Genomic DNA, 25171 nt, shown 5'->3' on the forward strand with positions numbered 1-25171 from the left:
ACTAACTGCACTAACCATCAAGTTTTTTTAGCAATTACCAACAAACTGTTATAACAGCATTTAGAAGTTTCTGTAATTTTCCATGCAATCATCCTGTTTATTTTCTGTCTTACTGACTCTACTGTTGTGACTGATATTGGGCAAGGTTTGACAAAAAATGGTTTGTGAGGTTGTACCTTTAACATACACACAAAATCTATAATGAGTCCTGATCTCACGAAGAAAATGTCTTCGTGTTTACTTAGCAGGACTGTCACATCTGCTTTCTCTTTGATGCCATGTCCTGAGGATTTTCCTCTCCACTTACCTGTTTATTATAATCATATATATGGCCTTTGTCATAATTATCTAAAGTCATTTCTGATGTGTTACTTTAGATTCATGTGATGTAACTGTTTCAAAAGTGAGTACCAATAATTCTGCATATTACCCTTAAGTAAATGTTATAAACCCTTTCCTGTAATCTAGTACAACTCCTTCTTCAGGTAACCAGTCCGTACTTAGAATTATAGGGTTGTTTAATTCTAAAATAAGTAACATGGTGTATTCAAATGTATATTTATCAAGAATAAATCTCGCTGGCAGTTCTGATTTTATTGGTTTGCCTTTGTTTCTTGTGAGTTCTATGTTCTTGACTTCTTCAATACTCAAAATGCTGGAAAATACTGCAGCACATTATTCTATTCCAGAAATTTCTGGTCTATTATGCACTTGTCACTACCTGAATCTAAAATATATTTACTGGTTCATTTTCTATTGTCCTTTTAGTATTAGTTGAATATATTCCCTAATTTGTTGTTCAGTTTCCTCTAACAAGTCTTCTGCTTTACTAAACCTATTGTGATACATTAATAGATGCATGCTTATCTGATGTGCTCATTTGCTTCTGAGGACCTCTCTGTAGTATTGGTATTATTGTCAAAAATCCTATTAATTTATCTCTGTTGTTGCTGTAATCCCTCCACCTTTGTCTTAACCTATTACCTTGCTGTTCACTGTTATCAGTTCTGGTATTCCATGTCTGTGGTCCTGTGATTCCAGTTTTGTTGTTTCTATTAATTTTGTTGTTATGCATTGCATTTAGTTTGTTTTCCACAAACCCAACTGTTAGTCTATTTTATCCATCATACCAAGGTATTTTGGTTGGTTATTTATCTTTCCCCAGTTCTTTCCTACTAGTTTATCCCACATTTTCCTTGGTAGGCTCCATGTAATTACCTCTAACAGATGTTTCTTTCTAACTTAGCCTTGCATCAGTCTGTATTCGACAAAACCCCTTTAGTCTTTCCAGTTGTTGCTGTTGTTAAGGCCTTGCTCCCAGTAATTCCAAACAAAGGTTTCTTGAACTTCCTTGCTCCAGTACTTTTATTTAGATGGGACCTCAGAATCATGGTACATTTTTAAGTTGCCCAATTTTAACATATCCCATTGTGCTTTGACTGCTGTTACATGATTTATTACAAATTTAATTTTATGATGGTCATCTCAGTTGTCTGGTAGCATACCATTAAATCCTTTTGAGAATGAAAGAGGGTGTAAATCAGCAGACAGTGTTAATTTAGCAAAGTTACAATTTACATCTTTGCTCAATACAGCTGTAAAGGGTTTGTTTGAATTATAATGTTAATTGATTTTAGTTGACTCTTCCTCATGTCTGTCTCTTTCATGATGACCTCTGTAGTCTACATTTAGTGCACTGTTGTTTATAGGGGTTCCCATCTATTCTTAATAAGAGTTTTCCGTACTATTTGACACTGGCAGTCACTGCTAATGATACTGTAGTGATGATGAAATGGGGTTATCTTTTAATGAGGACTTATTATGAGACTGTACCTCATTCTCCCTTAATTCTTTTTGTTTTCTAATGTATATGTTCTTGACTCTAGCTCACTGATCAGCACTGTTATTGCATTTGTATTTGTAAAATTTTGCATATGGCTGGAGCAGCAACTGTAGGATAAAATCTTCTTGTAGAAATAGTAAACAGACAATCAGTTCCAAAATGAAAGGTTTATTAAAACCCTTTTACCATGGTTTCAAAGTTTATGAAAAGGTCTTCTTCATAAGGAAATATGGATAGCTGGATTAGATGTTGTGGCAGAGGTACGTTAAAATATAGCTGATGTATATTGACTGGCACCTATGGCTATATTTTAACATACTTCTTCCCCAACATGCACTCCAGCTGTCAATATTTCCTTCTGAAAAAGACTTTTTATAAGTGTGGAAACCATATCAAAGGGTTTTAAAAAACTTTCCATTTTGTACCTGTTTGGCTGTTTATTAATTCTACAGTGTCTACAACTTTCTGTAAACTATTTTTTTTTTTGTTTCTAGTAACTCCCTTTCTAAAAATGCTAATTCTTTTAAGCAACTGATCCTGTGTTGATTTAAGAGCATGCTTATGTTCCAGTTTCCCATATAGTTTGTCTCCTACTATTCCTGGTCGAGTATTTGTTCTATACCATGCCTGAATCCCATGTCTAATCTGTATTCTAATCTATCCACCTTTCCCACAATCTGAGACATTGTTTCATCTGTTTGGTTGAATGTGGTAGCTAACTGGTTGAATCTGGTTTCTATATTAGCTTTTAATTGACAAAATTGTTGCATCATGTTTTCCATGAACACTTATAATGTTAATTTATTATCCATTAGAGCCATGTTCACTGTAGATACTGTTGCTAATTAATAAACATCAAAATATCCACTTAATTTTTTTTATAATATCTCAAAATATGTGTATATTATTTCTCTTGTTAGTAAACCCTGCACCAAATATTGTGAAATGTTTTACAAAGTTTGCATATCACACATTATTAATTACTGTGAATACCTAAACATTGGTGCAACACTCTTTAAAGCGGCTAATCTGATGAATATGTATTTCATGACTGGTTTGTGCACAAGTTATATTGAACTGACTGATAGGAAATTTAATTAGTGTTTACAGCTGTTCATAGTATAACTCTCGTGTGACCCAACAGATAATTGACTATGTTTGGTGGTGGCTGCTTGTACTATGTATGGCTGCACCCTGGTTGTTGGAGTAATGTGTTGTGATGTAATGCCATGCTACAGAGAGATCACTCTTGATGAATACTGCCAACCATTGCTTAGGTAATTACTTGTGGTGGCAGCAGTCAGATGTACCTGCAGCCACCTGCTCTTCTCGATAGAATTCAATGTTGACTTGAAAATATATATTGTACTTTATAAATGATTTTGTGAAAGATATCTTGCTCTCATCAGGATAGTTATTCATAATGAAATCTTCACAGTATATCATAGTAAAGGCTTGTTTATACTTGTTTATTTGCCCAGCAACCTCACGTTTATTACTGTTTCCAAGCCCAATTTTTCGTATTTGGTATTCACTCATAGTTTTGCTTATTTTTGTCATCGCTACCTGTACTGTTTCCTCACTAATATGATTGCCTTTTGGATGGCTGTCACTGTGTGTTTTTCTCATATTGCTTTCATCTTGGCTTGGAACTTCATTTATGTATTTGAACTTTTTTCATACTTTATTTTGCAGATCCAAAAACATGGTCACCACTTGTGAAGATTTCCGTCTACTTGAAGATGATTTTACTTTATACCAACAGAACATCCACATCTTGAAACTGTTCTTCCTGTAGAGCCACATTTACTATGAAGGAGAATAGGCTACATATTCTGGACAGAATCTGGTGTATTGGATAGACTACAGCTCAGATTCAGTTTACAACACATATTATAACTAAGCCATTTCACAAGAACATCTCGTACAACAAATTTCTGTTGTCAGATTCTTCTCTTTTCCTCATTCTACATTCTAAGATCTATATTGACAAAATCCATGGAACTTCACTAGGGAGGAGCTCCCAGATACAACACATGGCACAGCAGACCCTGAACAACTGCTTGTGATGATTGAAACTCATCAAAAAAGGAGAACCTCATATGTAAAAATCCAACCACAGTCAACCCTAATTGTCTCCTAACTTCAACTAACAATAAATAATGCTGCTTAAACTTAATTGAATGCCAATTATGAATTATTACTCAATTGTACTAACTGTTTAGAGTACCGGGTGTTCTACGAAACCTCTGAAATACTCATCATTTCACAAAACCTCTGAAATATTAATCATCATATCTGTACCTTTATAATTCACACCTTGTCATTGTTCTGATTGCCTTTGCCCTGCAGTCTCAAGTTTTGTAATTCTTCCATTGCAGGAGGTATTGAATAGAATTGGTGAGAAGAGGAGTTTGTGGCACAACTTGACTAGAAGAAGGGATCGGTTGGTAGGACATGTTCTGAGGCATCAAGGGATCACCAATTGACCAGTTCTGCACCTCAAATGACATAAAATATTAATAAAGAATAATTTTTTATTTGCATTCACCTAATTTTAGTTTCACTAGAGATATCTCTTTCCATACAGAAGTTGTAATGAATGTGCAAATTGCTGACTTGTTTCTTATGCCTCTTAGGAAGTCTCAAATTTCCTTTTTTGTTTTACTTGTTCTTGATAGTTGTAAGGAAGTTTGAAACATTATAAAATGATTGTACAGAACCCAGATAACATTAACTTGTCTCATATGTATTATTCATCAGAACTTTATATGATCAATTTGCTTGTCATAAACTATTCAATTTAGCATCGCAGGTAAGTAAGCAATATAGGCTATTACAAGTCTAACAAGCATTTACAAATGGAATCACAACTAAGATATTGTCTTTAATAAAACCTCACATATTTACTCATAGATGTAGGCCGACATTACATTATGATTATCAACTGACTAACATTGTGACTGTGCTATTTTAAGATGACTGATTTACTAGGTCACCTGTTAACAAAGTGATGCAGACTGACTGCCGCTTTGTGCATGACACCTATTTATAGATGCACTTCTTACAGAAACTACAAAATATTAAAACATAAAGCTATTACATTTAGAATATTAACATAAGACAAAAAACTGAAAGATACAATAGTCAGTTAAGTAAATTTGTTTAACCAAAAGCTGTATTTTTTAAGCTGGTACAAATGGTAGGTATTATTTTATGAGAGGGAAGTTTTAATGTATGTTGGGATTTTGAAGCCCACCAAGGATGTGCCAGAATGTTACAATTTCTTATTAGCATACTTTGTTATCTAACATTCTACTTTTAAAAAAGATATATACAAAACTGCAAAGGTAGATTTTTGACAGGATTGCATTTTGAAACTGGAACATTATATAGAATGAAAATTTTGAATACAAATAGCTTTTGAAATATATGGTTTTCAGAAAAATAGGAGACTGAGGGCTTTGAAATAAGCTATGCCAATTGAAAAGTAAACAATTTTTAGCAGGATTAAATTTTGATGTACACATGGCTTATAACTATTTTAATTCAGAATATTTCTTCAAATAAAACGTTTGTATATAAATAAGTCCATTCATGCCAATATCAGCATTAGTCTGAAAATTATACTGTGAATAACAGTTTATTCAAATACTGCATGAATAAGAATTTAGCAATTTGAAATATTTATGATATATGCCTTATGTTTATGATATGGAGCTTTTCCACCTTGCTGTGAGAGTCTCTTGTTATCCACTCCCCAAATACACAACAAAAAGAAACTGATGAGAGTATGCACTGTGTATTGAGTATTGAACCGGGGACCTATAAATGATGGAGAGGCTTCGTCTCGCTGTAGCCATCAGTGGTTCACAACCCCACGACAGGCCATAGCAGTCCACCCACCCCACCACTGCTCCACACCAAGCCCTGTGGTTCAGCCCCCAGTGGACCCCCCAGGAATGTCTCATACCAGATGAGTGTAACCCCAAATGTTTGCGTGGTAGAGTAATTATGGCGTACCTGTACGTGGAGCAGAGTTTGCACAGCAATCACTAACATAGTGTAACTGAGGCAGAATAAAGGGAACCAGCCCCCATTTACTGAGTCAGATGGATACCAGATCTTGACACTAATCCACCGGGTGGATTCGTGCCGGGAAACAGCACTTTAGACCACACGGCTAGTCGGATGGGCTGTGTAAGCATACATGCACGTGGTTTATTTTGCTCATGAATCCTGAGGTTCACTTGATTCAGTTGCTGAGTCTTGTTACTTGCAAACTACCCTCTACATTTCTAGCAATGCAGTTATGGTTATTCCCTTCCACCATCTCTTAACTACCAATACTGTTTGCAACAAAGACTTCAGCTAAATCCATAGTTTTCAAGTTGATGCTAATTAATTAGGAATCCATTTGAAAACAGGCAACAAATCAAATATGAAGAATAGATTTTTATTTCAATTCAAAATTGTGCAAAATACATCACAGTCTCCATCAGCATTCATACAGACATTCCAAACACTAATTACTTAAAAATATTCCATGAGCATTCATTAAAAATAATAAATATGGAAGCTATTTGATGACATTTGTCAATTTTCTTAAAACAGATATCACAGGTTATTTAAGAACATTTGTGTGTTCTTTAATATCTATTCTTTTTTCAGTATCCAGTCTCATGCAGATCTGGAACATCATTATGATTACAACACCACATTCCATGGAGTGTATGTTCCTTTGTCAGGCTCCTGGAACTATAAAATAAGTTACATTAGCTAATAAGCATACAACTTTGCTCATTTTAGTCACAAAATTGTTTACGGTATGGACTTTCACTATTTAAATACAAAATAGTAAGAAACAAAGGTGCATAATTCCACTCAAAACTGCTTTTGTTCATAAGAACTAAAGCTGTGAACATAATTTACTGAGATTTGTAAATTAAAAAAATAAATTTTGAGTGATACCTTTAAAGGCATTAATATAATACAAACCTTGTTCACTATTTTATCACCACATGCCATGCGAATGCGTGCAGCTGTGGCTGGCGCATCTAACTGGAACCATTTATCCAGTCCATTGTCAGCACGAGCAGCTTGGATTGCTGCTCTTATGGCAAAAAATACTGATGAAGCCAAGAAGAGAGGAGGCTCTCCTACTGCCTGAAATGTGCAAACAAAATACTGAATTACTCAATTGTGTAACAGTCTTGTTTATGAGTCAGTTTTATATAATGTACCCAAAATCTAAAATACTGTGGATGCATTGGGACACAATCCCAGCTGTGCATAAAATCATATTTTGTTTTGTCTTTATTGTTTTTTGAAATGTTGCAGATTTCAAGTATAAACTTTTATTGAAACCAGTAATTTTAATACTTCAGTAAAGGCTGCCACTTCAAAGCCAATAAGAATGCTGAAATGTGTACCTTTGAGGAGTAAACAGCCCTTGGGTTTGGTGCATCCTTGAGTAATGACACATTGAAAACCGTTGGTATATCAGCAAAACCAGGTATCTTGTATGCTCCAGGTCCTCGAGAATACATTGTGCCTGTTGGAGACACTACCACTTCTTCTAGCACAAACAGACCATAACCTTGCACAAAACCTCCTTCAATTTGTCCAATGTCTATGGCTGGATTAAGACTGGATCCTAGATCCATCACAATATCTGTCCTGAGAACCTGCACAGGAAAAAGAGGAAACAAAATTTTGAATTTTTTGCTTGAACATGCAAATTTTGCCCTTTCTGTTTAACATACTGTTTACATTTCTCCTAATGCAGGGATATTACAGAAATCTATATAGTAAATTCTGTTTTTCTACTTGTGTACTTTGGCTTTATTTCTACTATGAATAATGGCAAATTTATTATTTTTTTTCTTCTGCCTTAAATATTGCTGCATTTCATAGTGGTAGTTTAGTTAATTTACCCATAATTTTATAATTTAAAGATGTTTGGGCAACATCAGAGCAAATGTCAAAGTAGGTAATGTCTTACACTTAGGTAACTCAGCAGTTCATTGTTACCTTAGACAGCTTTAAATAATGAACAATAAAAAGATGAGAGAGAGAGAGAGAAAGACACATGTAACAGTTAGTTACATTAAACAGTATATGAGACATTCATTCTTGTCTCTGTACCTATTCAACTACGCTACAATTTTGTTCAGTTATTACAGTGGACATTAACAGGACAGCTGTTCATATTAGTGCCAACTAATTTCTCTTACTCTATGCTGCAATTTTTCACATTAATTTTTATTTCCTATATGAGAATGTATTACTTTACTATATCTCACCTTGTGATCTCCTGTTAGACAATCAATTTCCACTTCTGAACAGGCAGCACCAAAGGAGAAATAATTGAAAGGGTTGCCAGTATTTTTGCTGAAGTCATAGGTGATATCTGGAGTTCTTTGCAAGAAAGAAGGAACAAAGTATTAGTCAATATTTTTTATTTATTGCATTGACTTTGATTATGAATATGCAGCCATAGAATATTATCAGTATATCATCTTACTTGTAGAATCCAGTAGCAGAAAGGCTTACTCTTTCTTGATAAGCTTTTTGAATCCAATCTTCCCATGTTCCTTTAGGATTTTCATCTATTATTGGTTTCAAGCGATCCTTTATTTTCTGGCATGCGTCCTGTAGAGAAATAAATGAAAATAGTATACCTTAACAATAATAACAAGAAGAAGGTAGCAATTAAACTGACAAATAACAATAACAACAACTGTTTTTAATTGTAAATAATTTAATGGCCAAACAAAATGCACTTGGCTGAAAACTCTTCTGAATTATACTGTATTTACTTGCTCGGCCCTTAAGTGTCCCAGAGGAGAAGAAAAAGTGTGCTGATGCTCAAAGTTTCTCCCATCCCACAAAACATTAATCTATAGTACTTACAACATTTAATGAATAATTAGGTCCTGTGAGTAGCTTAGGGATTATTATTCTTTTGTACTATAAAATGGCAATAATACATAAGTACAGATTTTGTCAATCGGATGATAATTTACACAGAATATGTACAAAGGTTTACTTGCATCAAGTTGTTCTTGCACATGTACATACTGCGTCTGTGTCTGGTCGCTATTTTGTTGCTGTCGTATATTATGAACAAATATCTATTTTGCAAAGTATTTGACAGTTGCTTCAATTTTGACAGCTTATTAAGTTCATCCAGGTTTACTTACAGTAACTTGTTATAACAGGAACTAACTATTCATTAAAATGTCATGCTATGACCTATATTACATTGTAGTCCCTACAGTGTCAAAAGCACTCACAACACATGAACATCATTTTATGTAATGGATGCACAAAAGCATGGCTTTAATGCATTTATTTTGGTGACATTCTGTTGTAAGCTAGTTAGGTAGCTTCCAGAGAAGACTTTTTGAGGAATATGATGTCACTTAAAGCCAGTGAAAAACTGGCATTTCATATTAAGAGCACAGGTTAGGAACAATGTCCATCACCTGTACTACGCAGCTTCATACACTGGAAATGTCACCATTAAAATGATTCAAGTTACTTAGACATTTGTAAAATATGACACCCTCAAGCTGTTGACACAAAGTTCCTCTGTGATGGGTGTTATTACATTAGTGATACTTTAGGAAAAGTGAAGTTAAGTGGATGCACAAAGTTGTTTACATCTTTGTTCACTACCTTAAATCCTACGTATTTTATTTCCTAAAGAATTATACAGTGTTGGCTACTGAATTGTAGAACAAATGCAGAGCTGGACTGATCTCTGAAATAACACAGATTCCACACAAGGAGTTTCACTTGTAGTGCACTTTTAAGTCAACAAATTTTGGGAATTATCTTTTTCATTAACTTATCAGTAAAAATTACAGTTGATCATCTTGTCATTAAACAGAACATCAGTTTTAACATGAAATTAATTTGTATACAGTGTATTACATGAGCAGTATTTGTTTTAGTTGGATAATCACTTGAGTCAATATCACCAAGACAATGTCACCCAGCAGGAGTGTTGTAATTTTCATGTACTTCAACAGTGTGAATCCAGTTATACAGAAGAGAACAAAGATAAACAATTTTACTCTTCCTGTAAACTAGTATACATTCTCCAAAGTTGATAAAACCCTCAACTTTCACTCAGGTGATATAGTATCACACTTGTTTTTCAAACTTAATGAAAAATTACCACTTCTAAGTATTTGTTTTCCTCTTTGTCCTCCAAAAGCAGTTCAAAATTGTTGCAGCCACATGGGCACACGAGACTCTTTCCCAAGTTTTGGAGATGAGTTTTGTAGGACAACAGCTCATGCTAGAAGCACTCTGTATCCCTGAGGTGACTTAATTTTTAGGAATGAGTTATTCAGAAGAAATATATCATCATGCTATATTTCCTTTTTACATTTCAGTCTTTATTTTTTAAAGATATGTCTGCTACAGTCTTCCACTTTTTACTAAATTTTGAATAATTTAGATCTGGCTAAGCTATCTTCCACTGTTCACCTAAGAGTTGGTTTTGCAGAAGGGCAATTTCAGCAGTAGCTGTTCTCATTTTATTTCATAATTCATGTCTTCTAGTTTCGTAGATTCTAATGTTCTTTTTAAGGAAACTGCTGTTGCAGGGTATGCTGACTTGTTCAGTCATTTTCTTAGGGAGGAGAACACTGGCAAATACAAGAGAACTTCAAAAAGTAAGTTACTCATTAGTATGATTGGCCAATCAACTTTTATTAAATGCTGCACTACACTTCAAAGTGACACAGATACATGACACTATTTTACAACATAGTCACCAAGCCCCTTTAAAGAATAGTAAGAAGCTTTTATCAGTCATTAATTCCTCATTGGTAGAAAACTGTACATTAGTCATGGTGCCATCCAATTAGGGTGTGAACCTGCCCTTCCCAATCCACATTACCCTTGTCTGTGCAGCCTTGGTCAGATTGTTAGCACAAAGAAATTTGTAGTGAACCTGTGTGCAGTCTTGACATTTTGTCCATGAGAATCATACTGTCACACATACTTTCAGTTTAGAAGTATGTTTCCAATTACTGTGCCATTTTACTTACACATTGTGATGCAACTGTTGTACGTACCACTGGAGAACTGTGACTGCAGAAAATCCAGAACATGTGCCCTTCTATGACGATGTGCCATTTCTGTTACGCTAGAGAGTGAGATGACATGTACAACTTACTTTCTGAAGTGCCTACTTATCAGAGCTGCTTCTGATTTACTGCCTCCTATGTGACTAGTTATTTTTTAAATTTTCTTACTGGCAGTTTTCCTCTTTGTAATGTTTTAGACAGGCATTTAGGTACATTGTTAAAGTGCCTACTTTTAAATGCCACCTTTATCTTGGAATATCAGCTTGTTTATCACACATGATAAATCTGATTGTATAATAATTTCTTAAGTGAATTGCAGACAAAACAATTATGACAGGCATCCATCTATTTGAGGAACTGCTTTCACCAATTATAAAACTTCCACTTCATTTTTAGAAGGTCTGAAGGAATATATACACTTTGCATGTAGTCAACTCTGCACACTGATAGGTGACATCTACATCATTATTTTCTTCTCTTATTAGCTCCAGTTCCTAAAAGCATTACCACTGCTTTCTCACTGCAAGTTTCACATACCCAGCATTATGACAACACCATTGGAAACATTGCATAATAAGTGAAGACAATATTAACAGACACCATCTGACAAAAAAGAATCTCTTGAAGGAATTCAGTGACAATGCTGCTGGTAGTTTGTGGGAACACTGTTTGTCCTACGCTCCTTGTGTTGATGCCTGGTATTTTGTACTTGTTCTAAACATTATTCTTCTTGATGGTACACCTGCAACTGTATTCCAATAGACCTCAAATAGCATGTTTAGGGAGGTTTACGGTCTATCAGTATCATTTTCCTTGCCTCCCATTCCTTTTGTGGATATTTCCCAGGAAGGTATGCATCCAAATTTCTCTAGTTTTTTCTCTTGTGTTCATTACACAAAATATACAGTAGTTGAAGGAAGTAAATTATTTTTTTCAATCACATTGGGGTGTGAGCTCTCAGAGTTGTAAGAATAAAGCACTTCGTAAAGAACAAAATTTTTGCTGTAGCATCCCACTTTGGATTTTGTTGAGTATTTCTGTGACTGGTTAAATGAAGGTTTTGTAAACAACCTCCATCATGAGTGAATTAAATTTCCATACATTTTGTTGAATATTTCCCCATCTGGTGCCTTCCTTCCACACAACTAGGTATGTATGGTAATTCTTAGATCACTCTTGATAGATACTTCTAGAATTTGAAAAACTCCAGTGATTGATCACCGAGCATGCAATCAAACTATAGCAAATGAGCATCTACACACGACTTTGGGTACAATTAAAATTTTAAGACATGATCTATTTGATTTCCACAACACTTCACAGCCACTCTGCTGCAAGCTCACCTAACCCTCGAGCAGGCGAACCAATTTATAAAGTGCACCAATCACAAATAACGTTGCTTTATATGATTTCATTATTGTTTTACAGTTGCAAGCCAGTTCCTATTCCCTTATTATTGCTTCAGCTAACACAGTAATAAGTTGTGTCATCATACCTTCAAGTGAGCAGCAACAATATAAAATAAACAGCATGCCCAGTGAGAAAATATTTATGATCCTTGCTAGAAAATGATACAGATTCTAAGCCAGCAGTATTGTCCCACAATGAGGCTATTATGTACAAGATAATTAGTAATCAAATAAATAGTTGGCAGGGATATGATGCAACTGTGCTGTTTAATGCTTCAAGTGGGTCATTACTGTGGGGTAACACTTGTGTGCAGCAACAGAGAGATACATGAAAGTTTTTTTCTATTGTTGTTTAATTAAATAATGATTTAGGTCATATAATGTTAGTTTATTTTATGATTGCTTAGTGAAACTAAGATTAAACTGCATTGTTGTTCATGAATGTTTACCTTGGTAACATAAAGGCAGCTATTCTTTACATGTGTGCAAAGTAGGCCACGTGCAAATGGCATGCCTGCTCAGGAGTTAACTAGTCTTTCCAGAAAGAAGTATATCACAGATCATTTAGTTTATATACAGTCTAGGTGTTACATACGGAATAAATCTTTCACTTATAAGTGGAGTATGTACAGTTACGAAGTCTCCAAGCTGATTAAAACAGTGTGGTAGACTGGGGCTTGAACATGGATCCTTGCTTTTCACAGGCAAAGTTCTTTATTATTAAACTATCTAGGCACAACTTGACAACAACTCCTCACAACTTCAGTTCATCATGACCTCTATTGTGCTTTCCAAGCTTCACAGAAGCTCTCTAGCATACAACCGGCACTCCTTGAAGGAAGGATATAACATAAAAATGGCTTAGTATAGTCTAAGAGTTGTTTCTAGAACTAATTGCAATAGAGTGGGTACTGTTTTGAAACTTTGGTAACATCATTGACCACAAAAGACAAGATTTCAGGTTTCTGATTGGCACATAGGAATGTTTCCAGCTGTCACTGGTAAGAAAACCACATACAAATGTATTATTTTATGCTGGATTATTATTTACTTTTAAATAATTTGATGATGTGTAATTCAAACATTGCACTTTTTCTCAGTTAATATACCTTGTGGTTCCCAAGTCTTGGAATTCAAGCTGATATGTAATAAACACATTTCCATAGTACTTATTGTCAGCTATTCTATCCCTTCCTCTGTTTTATATCATAAAACTCCATGTTGCTGTTGTTTGCTTATAAATTGTATTAAACTTACCAACACTGCCATGCCATTCAGGTCTGAGCTTGCACTGGCAGCTGTAGCTGAGGTATTTGGCACTTTGTCTGTTGATGTTTCAGAAATGTGAATATATTTATCAGGAATACCAAGAACTCTGCTTGCCACCTGCAACAGACAAATTGACAAGAACATCGGAAAAACATATAAACTTTTTAGAGAAAACTTTCAAAGATATTAACTGTTTTTACAAAGTCATATGGTACATATCATAAAAGTGAATGTTCCTCAGCTCCCTCTAAGTCACAGCATTGATTTCAACCAAACTTGGTACTTATTTCACTCACTGTCTGGAAAGAACAGTTTAGGGTACGAATCACCTCCTTCTGAAAGTGGTTTGCGTGGGGGTGAAAATGTATCAGAGCTCATGATGCACAAGTAGATAGACTATATTCATCCAGTATTTGAGAATGAAACCACTTAGTTACTTGCAACAGACTTCACACATAATGTCAAAACTTTAAGAGACACTTTCTTGCTGGCTGACATCCCCCCACCCCCCTTCCGCAAATGTGCTTACACACACACTTTACAAGTCAGTTGTCCATTCCATTACGTACTTGGTGTTTAACTATGTGAGTACTAAAAATTTGTTTTTGTTAGATGCTTTTGCAGATGCTGTGCATCTGGTGTCAGATCAAGTGCCTTATCACAAATTACATTCTTTGTGTTCTGAGTTTTCAGATGTGTTTGCCCCAGGGTTAGGTTGTGCAAACAATTTTACTGCACCCATCGTCTTCAAACCTTACGCCTACCCTTTCTTTTTACAGGCACAGCTAGTGCCAGTAGCTTTACACAACCAGGTTAAGGCAGAGCTAGGTTGCTTAATGTCATTGGAATTGAGTAGCCCAATTTCCGCAAGTGAATGGGCTATGTCGTTGATCATATCATAAAGAAGCCATCCAGTCAGCTTTAGCTCTATGGTTAATGCACAAGCAGTCATAGACACTTACTCCCACCTTGTCTGGAGGATTTGCTCACAAAGTTGACTGTGGGTCAATTTTTTTGAAAGTTGTCTTGCCCAAAGCCTGCCTTTGGATGAGACATCAAAACAGCTGCTTGTTATTTATATGCCTTTCGGCCTCTATCAGTATCAATAGCTAATGTTTGGGGTTGCTAGTCAATGTTTTTTAGAATAGGTTACAGTGGTTGCCCCTCATTGTGTTAACTATCTTTATATCATCATGACAGGTGCTACCATGGAAGAACATCTACGTAACCTTGTCCCTTTGTTTATTGTTCTACGTCTGCAGTCTCAAGAGAGCTGAAACTACACTGGCACTGGCACTGTATACTGCAGATTTGTGTGCAAGTTGCGTTTGCGTGTGTGTGTGTGTGTGTGTGTGTGTGTGTGTGTGTGTGTGTGTGTGTGTGTTTACTGCTGACAAAGGCCTTAATGGCTGAAAGCTATGAGGACGTGAATCTTTTAATTGTGCCTATCGCGACTCAGCATCTTTGCTATATGGTGAGTAGCAACTTTCCTTCTCTGGTATTGCTGCAATGTTTTTAATAATATATATTTTATATATACAGCTGTCAGTACAGTTAATACTACAGATGTGAGAGGGAAGTAAAGTTCTACTTTATGCAAGAGCCACTCTTTGAATTCAAAGAAATGAGTGTACAGGAAATTGGCAGAATAATAAATAACCTAAAGAATAAGTGCTCATCATGTTAGGATGATTTGTTTTGTGTTCTGATTACAAATATGTAATAAATCTTATAATTAAATGTTTCCCTGAGACAGTTAAGTCTCTTTTTTTATCTACGATAATGATCAAAGCAGAAGAAATGAATTAAAATTTGTGCTGTGGCCAGGACTCAAACATGGGTCTTTTTGCTTGCTTGCTTGCTTGCTTGCTTGGCAGAAATGCTAACCATTACACCACCAAAGCACAATGGTGAAAATTGCTGCATGAACTACCCAAGTTGAGTGCCCTCCCCACATGTAATAAAGAACTAGTTAAAATAATTACTCTTTTGTTTAACAATAGCATAAAAACACATTTCCAAATGCATTGAAGTGGTTCACAATTAAACCAATGCATAAAAAATAATCAAAAGAAGAGCTTTCAAACTTTGTACCCATACCATTAATATCCATTTCCAATAAATCTTAGTGAATATTTCTCAAAACACAAGTTACTGACAGAAACACAGAACAACTTGCAAAAGGATCACATCGATTATGGAGTTTTTTCATAAAGCATGTGGTGTCCTTGATAAAGGTATGAGAAATGCACTCATATATCTAGACATCACTAAAGGCTTTGATTGGGTAAACCATGAGTTACTATTAAGCAAAGTTGTGGCATACAATATAAATGTCAAATCCCTGCAACTGCTGAATTCGTACCTAAAAAATCATGAGCAATGTACAAAAGGTGACTTACAGAATTAGTGATAAGGTCATAAATATTCAACACATATATGAAACAGTCACGCACAGTGTATCCTATATGTCCGTTTTAGGCCCTTTTCATTTCCTAGTGTACCTCTCTACTCCCAGTTGATAGGCTGTGCAGATGATACCTCACTGCTATTTGCTGGTGAGCAGAAAGATGAGCTGACATTGCAAAAGCTATCAGTTTGTGTCTTTATGCAATAAACACAGTTTAAAAAATAATAATGAAATAAAAAATATGCACTTTGTCTCAGTTATGTTCTCTTTACAATAGTATGTGAAGTATTTAATGTAACTGCATGCTTCTGAAACTAGACTGTAAATATTGTGCTCTGCAAATCTGCAACCAGTTACTACCACTCTGGCCATGCAGTCAAAATGAAGTCCTGGCACAGATAAACAGGGAAAATCATCCTGATATCATAGTCTGTGATCTTGTAAAGACCTTTGATTGTATAAATGATTAAATTCTACTTGGAATATTAAGTACTGTGGTATTAATGCCACTCCTCTAGCATGGAGGAAATTTTGTCTTCACTGCTAAAGGCAAAATTCATACTGTGAAACTCCATCACAAAAACAAAACTAAATCCAGAATGAGGAATATAAAATATGAAACTCACTGGTAACCAAGCATTCTAAGCAAGGACTCAATATCAACAACTACCAGATTCATGGCACATGTTGTAATCAAACATGTTCACAACAAACAGTTCAGGTTTGACTCTCACAAAGGCCTGCCTATATTATGCCATTTCAAACAAATAAAACTGACCTGCTAATAACAGAAATGGAGCACAGACTAAATGGAATACAGTAAAGTTACATGACATCCAATTGGATTACAGTTAAAGTGTTATCAGCAGTAGATCATGGATGGTCAACGAGCGGCCAGTGTGTAGGATACAGCTCACAATTGGTTTCAGTCTGGCCTGTGGAAGAAATAATTGGGAGAGAGAGAGAGAGAGTGAAGTACCTGTGTTTCACTCCAACCAGGATACATTTTTGGATGTTTCAGCTAATACTTGACTTGTCTCAGGTTTGCAGCTCATGATGCACACATGTGGAAGTCCACCTTCCCCCCCCCCCCCCCCCCCCCCCCGCCCCCTCATTTTGGCTTCTGTATTATACAGCAAATGTATGCCAAGTTCAGGTGACTCAGACTTTCAAACATTTTAAAATGAACTAATAAAGGATGGCTTGATTTATTTAGTGTTACAGAAACAACTTATGCCTATGTCATCAGTATTTTTGCACAAATATTTGAAAAATGTTTGCTAATAGTGTTTGTGATTATTAACACACTAAATTGCAGAGTTACACCTAACTCATTAATGCATTTGTTTTTCTGTTCTTTCTTGTGTTAACAATAGTAAATAATTTTTGCTCTTTGTGGACATAATAGAACATTGCAACTGATGAAAGTGAAAAGATCAATAATGAATTAGCTGCAACCAGTTGCTTTCATTTGTTCATGGTGACATTTCAAGATGCCCTGCATCCCATCTTCAGATGTTTACATTTATTTATGTATTGTGAACATTGTTTCTTTTCTAACAGTTTTGCAGAATTTTTCAATGTAATTTTTAAGGATGCTACTGTAGAATACTGTAAGTAAAGAAACAACATTCATGATGTGTAAATAAATGGAAACATCTGAAGATGGGTGCACATAAAATGAAGACACTCTCAAAAATGCATGTTTTGAAGCATAATTTGTTGGTGTGGCATGTTGGGAAAGGGATGGCATTCATATCAGTTCATTACCCCATAAATATTAACATCACAGACATTGTAGTTTTGATTTTTTGCTTAAGGAGCACTGGTATTGTATCATGTAACATGATGGCTTGTGAACTTAAGTAGGTATTGAATCAGGCAAGTGAGTCACCAAAGATAGCCCATGCATGATATACATAAACAAAGCAAGCTCAGTCTGGCATGTTACATGCAAGTATCTTTCATACCACTGAAATGAAGACATAAGTGTTAGCTTATTTTTAATTCCTGGTTCCTTATGGTATTATTCTAGGATTCAAGTTGAAGAAAATACAATACTGATTCAGAATAGGTCAGCAATATGAATGTTTTGTAAAGTATAAATATATAACTTCACATGCTGCAGAGAGCTGTCTACAATATTTTGCAATTCTGATCCTTGTTTTACAATATATTTACTTGCTAATAGCATTCATTATTAATAATACAATCAATTTCAGATTAACTAGAACAAACTCAACCATAATATGACAGACAAAAATTATTTCGATGTACACCTCAATGTATTTCCTAAGATTCTGCATTCTAGTGCAAATATCTTTAACAAGCAACCACAACAAATGTACAGCAAGAAATTTGGAAGCTCAACAGGTAAAGTAAACACCACTCATGGATTAGATCTGATACATTTTAGAAAGTTCAAAAGAAAATTAAAACTGTACCCTATCACCCTCTCCTTAATTATCTGGTCACCCAGATTTATTCTAGTTCTCGCGTGTTCATTTCAACCAATGAAGGTTTAAAAGCATCTAGCAATTTAGTAATAGTTAATTGATTAAAAATGTATATAATATATTTCCAAAAGTGTATCTTTTGTAGGTCATATTGGATTCGTTCAGTCTCCCTCAAGATTTGGGACAAGATCCTTGGAACACACTTAATAAATAAATAATAAATCATGACACAAGGAAGTCATGATAGGTCTTTATAAAAGAAAAATCAAGAATATGAAGTGAGCAAGAGATGAGATTTGAAAATGTGCAGATTTTATATCAGTAGTAGCAGATGCTGATTTGGTGGCAGCTGTACCCTAAAGGTAGCCAATGGTCTTGCAACATTGATAACATCAGTTCCCATCAATCACCAAAGCTAAGTGCTGTTGGGCTGGGCTAGCACTTGGATGGGTGACCATCCAGTCTGCCAAGTGCTGATGGCAAGCAGGGTGCACTCAGCCCTTGTGAGGCAAACTGAGGAGCTACTTGATTGAGACGTAGCAGCTCTGGTCTGGAAACTGACATACAGCCAGGAGAGCAGTGTGATGACCACATGCCCCTCCATATCTGCATCCAGTGATGCCTTTGGGATGAGGATGACACGGCCGCAGGTCGGTACCGCTGGGTCTTCGTGGCCTGTTCAGGAGTTAAGTTTTTTTTTAGTACTCTAAAGGTAATCTGGAATGTTTTGTCTCCAGTGCCAGTATCAGAACTGCATAAGAAGAAAATTTTTCTATGCTCTGTGCTCACCAACCTCGCTGTATCCTGCTGCTAGTAAGTGTGAGTGTGCTGAGTGTGGGACACTGTGTGTATGCATTTGAATTGGCTGCCAACTGTATCAATGTGGGCCAGCCGCTGGAGGCCATCTGTGGGAGGTGTTCAATGTGTGGGGCAGCACTGACTGATGCTCTATGTTATTCTAGTTTGTATGATGCACATCAGTTGTTCTTCATCTTGTGGAGTCCTGAGAGGCTAGTTCCATATTATTCAGAGTTTATGAATAAAGTAATATTTGTGTGACATGGATCAGGTTTGTGTCTTGCCTGGTGACTACAACCCTCGTGACCTTAAACCTCAGCCATATAATCTTCTTTCATTTACATATCCTCTTCCCTCACCATCTCCTTATCCCAACACACTCTTTAGTTTGTTTTAGCATTGTTTTAGTGTAAATTGTTATTTCACTTTCCCATTCTTCAGTATTCATTTTCAATAAATCACAGACTACTTGTGTATTGCAATGAAACAGATGTGAACAAAAAGTATAATACATTTCTGAATGAATTTATGTCTATCTTTGAAGCCACATTTACTGAAATTGATAGGTCTGACAACAAAATAAACACAATTTGGACTGTAATAAATCAGGAAACTGGCAAAAAATGGGGAACAGTACACCCATGGAAATCAAACAAGGTACCGGTATTATAAAGAAACCTGAAATGGTTGCAGAAATCTTCAACAGGCACTTTTTGGCAGCAGCAGAGAAGATAGGCTGTAAAGGTTCTGTGGACGAATCATTGGCTCTTCTACAGAAAGCTATCAGTAGTAGACCCCACAATTATCCTTACCTCATGTTAGAGTAAAAAAAAATGGATAGAATTATTACCTCATTAAAAAATAAAGTCTGTTGGTGTGGGCAATATTTCCTATAAAATAGTGAAATATTGCTATAAATATATAAGTCCAGTCTTATGCAACATATTCAGTATGTTCTGTTAACTGAATGTGCTGTTGTTTAGCTGATATCTTATTTATGTAATATATATTTCAATTGTGTACAATCTGACACATTCCATATCATAAATATAATACTCATCCTTAACATGTAAAACACAATTTTCTGTTAATTCATTGTGCAGTTGTTTAGTTGATTTTTATTTACATTATATTTTTTTATTGTATTTATACAAGTTATATTTGAACTATGCAGAATCTGACACATTCCATATCCTTGTGATTCACTCACTATGAGGATCTATGGAACATGAAATGAAATAAATAAATAAAAATAAATTGCATGATTTATCCAAGCCATCTGACATAAAGCACAGTATCCTTCAAAGTAAATTAGAATATTACAGTGTAATAGAAAATACTGCACAGTAGTTTAAATCATATCTCTCCAGCAGGAAACAAGGTATTCATTAGGAAATAGTCCTCTGAACTTTGAAGGGACACATGATTTGCACCTCCTGCTTTGTGAGAGGTGTCTCACCACCATACCACCATATGTATAAAATGTGATGACATATACATATAAGAGGTTGACAGTGAAATTCTTGGTATTACAACTTGATAATAATTTCAGTAGGGAGCTGCACATCACAGAGTTGCTGAAATGCCTAAGGAAATCTTTACTTCCAATGTGGATATTGTCAGACATAAATGATACAAAAAAAAGGGAGCATACTTCACTTACTGTCATGTGATAATCTCATCTGAGATCTTTTCTGGTTAGTTCATAAAGCCACGCTAAAGGATTTCAATTTCAAAAGTGGGTGTTAAGAATTATTTATAGTGTGAGCTCAAGAATGTCTTGCAGAGGCCTGTTCAAGAATCAGGTGATACTAACTACTGCTTCTCAGTATATTTATTCCCCAAATTTGTTGTAAGTACCTCTTTTCCAAACCAACAGCTCAGTTTGTGGAATCAATACTAGAAATAAGAATAATCTTCACAAAGATTGAATTCTACATCTACACCTGCATACATACTCCGCAATTCACCATACGCTGCGTGGCGGAGGGTACCTCATACCACAACTAGCATCTTCTCTCCCTGTTACACTCCCAAACAGAACAAGGGAAAATGACTGCCTATATGCCTCTGTACGAGCACTAATCTCTCTTATCTTATCTTTGTGGCCTTTCCGCGAAATATAAGTTGGCGGCAGTAAAATTGTACTGCAGTCAGCTTCAAATGCTGGTTCTCTAAATTTCCTCAGTAGCGATTCACAAAAAGAATGCCTCCTTTCCTCTAGAGACTCCCACCCGAATTCCTGAAGCATTTCCGTAACACTCGCATGATGAACAAACCTACCAGTAACAAATCTAGCAGCCCACCTCTGAATTGCTTCCTCCCTTAATCCGACCTGATAGGGACCCCAAACACTCAAGAATAGGTTGTATTAGTGTTTTATAAGCAGTCCCCTTTACAGATGATCCACATCTTCCCAAAATTCTATCAATGAACCAAAGACGACTATCCGCCTTCGCCACAACTGCCATTACATGCTTGTCCCACTTCATATCGCTCTGCAATGTTACGCCCAAATATTTAATCAATGTGACTGTGTCAAGCACTACACTACTAATGGAGTATTCAAACATAATAGGATTCTTTTTCCTATTCATCTGCATTAATTTACATTTATCTATATTTAGAGTTAACTGCCATTCTTTACACCAATCACAAATCCTGTCCAAGTCATCTTGTATCCTCCTACATCACTCAACACAACACCTTCCCGTACACCACAGCATCATCAGCAAACAGCCGCACATTGCTATTGACCCTATCCATAAGATCATTTATGTAGGAAGAAAACAACAGCAGACCTATCACACTTCCCTGGGGCACTCCAGATGATACCCTCAACTCCAATGAACAGTCTCCATCGAGGACAACGTACTGGGTTCTATTACTTAAGAAGTCTTCGAGCCACTCACATACTTGGCAACCAATCCCATATGCTTGTACTTTAGTTGGAGTCTGCAGTGGGGCACCGAGTCAAACACTTTCTGGAAGTCAAGGAAAACGGCATCTGTCTGATAACCTTCATCCATGGTTCACAAGATATCATGTGAGAAAAGGGCAAGTTGCATTTTGCAGGAGTGATGCTTTCTACAGCCATGCTGATGCATGGACAGCAACTTCCCTGTCTCAAGGAAATTCATTATATTCAAACTGAGAATATGTTCGAGAATCCTGCAACAAACCGATGTTAAGGATATTCGTCTGTAATTTTGAGGATCCATCCTTCTACCCTTCTTATATACAGGGGTCACCTGCGCTTTTTTCCAGTCACTCAGGACTTTACATTGGGCAAGAGATTCCCGATAAATGCAAGCTAAGTAAGGAGCCAATGCAGTAGAGTACTCTCTGTAAAACCGAATTAGAATCCCATCAGGATCTGGCGATTTATTTATTTTCAACCCATTCAGCTGCTTCACAACCCCAGGGATGTCTATCACTATGTCCTCCAAAAGGGAATCTGTACGAGACTCAAACGGCATTATGTTTGTGCGAACCACCTGCATGAAAGATTTCTCAAATGCTAAATTTAAAATTTTAGCTTTGTTTTGCTGTTTTTTATTGCCAGGCCAGACTGACCAGTGAGTAACTGGATGGAAGCCTTCGACCCGTTACCGATTTTACGTAAGACCAGAATTTCCTTGGGTTTTCAGCAAGATCTTTTGCTAAGGTATGACGATGGTAGTAGTTGAATGCTCCGCGCGTCACTCTTTTTACAGCAGCATGAATCTCTACAAACCATTGCCTGTCCTCATTCTCCCGATCTTTCTTGTACCGTGAGTGCAACTGCCTTTGCTTCCTGAGCATTCTTCAAATTGCGCTGTTCAACCACGGTGGGTCTTTTCCATCCATAACCCACTTTTTCAGCACATACTTGTCCAATGCGTGATTTACAATGTGTATAAAATTTGACCATAATTCTTCCATGTCAATCATACTGAAAGTAAATGAAGTAGATTCATTTACTTAGTGGGATGCTAACAACTGCTTATCTGCTCTTTCTAGTAAGAATACTCTCCTAGCCTTCTTGACTGACTTTTTAACTTTTGTAACGATAGTCGTAATGACAACATTATGATCTCTAATCCCTGTCTCAGCACTGACACCGTCGATGGGGTCTGGTGTGTTTGTGGCTACCAGATCTAAAATATTTCCATTATGCATTGGCTGTCGATTTAGCTGCTCAAGACAGTTTTCGGATAATGTGTTCAAAAGTAATTCACATGATGGCTTGTCTGTACCACCTGTAATGAATCCATAGACTAGGTAGGTTGAAGTCACCTCCAACTAATATAGCATGATCTGGGTACTTTTGTGATACAGAATGTAGACTCCCTTTGAATGATTCTAGAACTGTCATGGTGTAACCTGGTGGCCGGTAATAACACCCCACAATTAACTTTATTTCCCCTAGTGCTGTTAAAAGTGTCCAGATAACTTCACAATCACACTCTACTTCGACCTCGGTAGACACAATATTTTTGTCAACTGCAATGAAGACACCACCTCCTACAGTGTCTAATCTGTCTTTCCAATACACGTTCCAACCCTCACTAAATATTTCAGAACTTCCTATCTCAGGGTTCAGCCAGGTCTCAGTCCCGAGAATAATTTGCGTGACACATGCTTCCTGGAGGGCAGTAAATTCAGGAACTTTATTCCAAACACTCTGAAAATTTACTGCTAATACCTTGATAGCTGAAGTGTCTTTATACTGAGGGCATCCTGATTTCCCTGCCAGCATGTCGACTGGTGAGTGTTCATCAGGTCACCTCGCACTACTGCCTAGCCTAAAAAACCCCCATGTGCATGCCACAAGTACTCTTGTTACCCAAGTAGCCACTTCCTTTGTGTAGCGCACCCCTCACCTATCTAGGGGTGTCCTACAATTCCCCACCCAATAGCGCAAGTCTAGAAATCTGCAGCCAAGACCGTCACAGAGTTGATGAAGCCTGGTTGAGACTCTCCACTCGGCTCCAAACCAAAGGATCCCAATCCACTCTGGGAACGATGCTGCAAATAGAGAGCTCTGCTTACACCCCGCGTGCGAGGCCAGCAGACTTCACCAAATCCACCAGCTGCCTGTACGAACTGAGGATCGCCTCAAAACCCAAGCGACAGGCATCATTGGTGCCGACGTGAGCAACTACTTGCAGACGACTGCACCCCGTACGCTCGATAGCTGCAGGCAAGGCTGCCTCCACATCTTGGAGGCAGACAAACAGAGTGCACATTGGATTTCTTTCCAGCCCTGTACGCTATTTCTCTAAGGGGCTCCATCACCTGCTTAACGTTGGAGCTCCCAATAACCAGAAAGCCTTTGCCCCCGTGTGCCTGCTCAGGCACTGCTGAAGGAGCGGCCACCTGCCCACTGACAGGACGAATGGGCGAGGCCAGCTGGACAGCCTCCACATTGACCCTCCGCCTCGAGTGATGTGAACGCGTTGCAGTCCGCCACTCACCCTGAGGTGAGGGCGGCCCCAACGCGCTGGGTACACTAGAAGGTGCCTCGGCGGCTGAGTCAGCAGACGCAGCAAGCGACACCTGTGGTGTCTCAAGCGATGAGCCACACCCTCCGCCGTCGCTGCACCTTGAGGCAGCAGCCTGAAGGCGGCTGACCGTGGCCAAAAGCATGCTCAGCTGCTTGCGAACCATGGCCAGTTCCTCCTGCGCCCACACACAGCACACACACACCCTATCCATCCTACTGCTAATATCTAACAACTCCGCGAATTTATACTCTACGGCTATCAATAAGCAGTATTACTCCTCTCAAATACGAGAATACGCAAGGATTTTATGTAATTAAATATGCACGCACACAAACACTCGGAAAGAAATTAAGAATCAAAATACAAATTCATTTACTTTGGCCCAGTTAG

At 36.9% G+C, this 25171-nt stretch overlaps 1 protein-coding gene across 1 annotated transcript in view; it reads right to left on the reverse strand.

The window, feature by feature from the left end:
• Positions 1–6283: 6283 nt before the first annotated feature.
• LOC126278953 (xanthine dehydrogenase) overlaps positions 6284–25171 on the reverse strand; it is a 224379-nt gene continuing 205491 nt past the window's right edge. Inside the window, exons 23-28 of the mRNA XM_049979232.1 lie at positions 13617–13745; positions 8370–8497; positions 8149–8263; positions 7276–7530; positions 6842–7009; positions 6284–6601 (exon numbers count right to left, since the gene is read on the reverse strand). Coding sequence (XP_049835189.1) covers positions 6551–6601; positions 6842–7009; positions 7276–7530; positions 8149–8263; positions 8370–8497; positions 13617–13745 — 846 coding nt within the window. The 3' untranslated portion in view covers positions 6284–6550. The remainder of the gene's footprint in view (positions 6602–6841; positions 7010–7275; positions 7531–8148; positions 8264–8369; positions 8498–13616; positions 13746–25171) is intronic.

Source organism: Schistocerca gregaria, chromosome 6 (assembly GCF_023897955.1).
Source record: "Schistocerca gregaria isolate iqSchGreg1 chromosome 6, iqSchGreg1.2, whole genome shotgun sequence".
Taxonomy (NCBI): domain Eukaryota; kingdom Metazoa; phylum Arthropoda; class Insecta; order Orthoptera; family Acrididae; genus Schistocerca; species Schistocerca gregaria.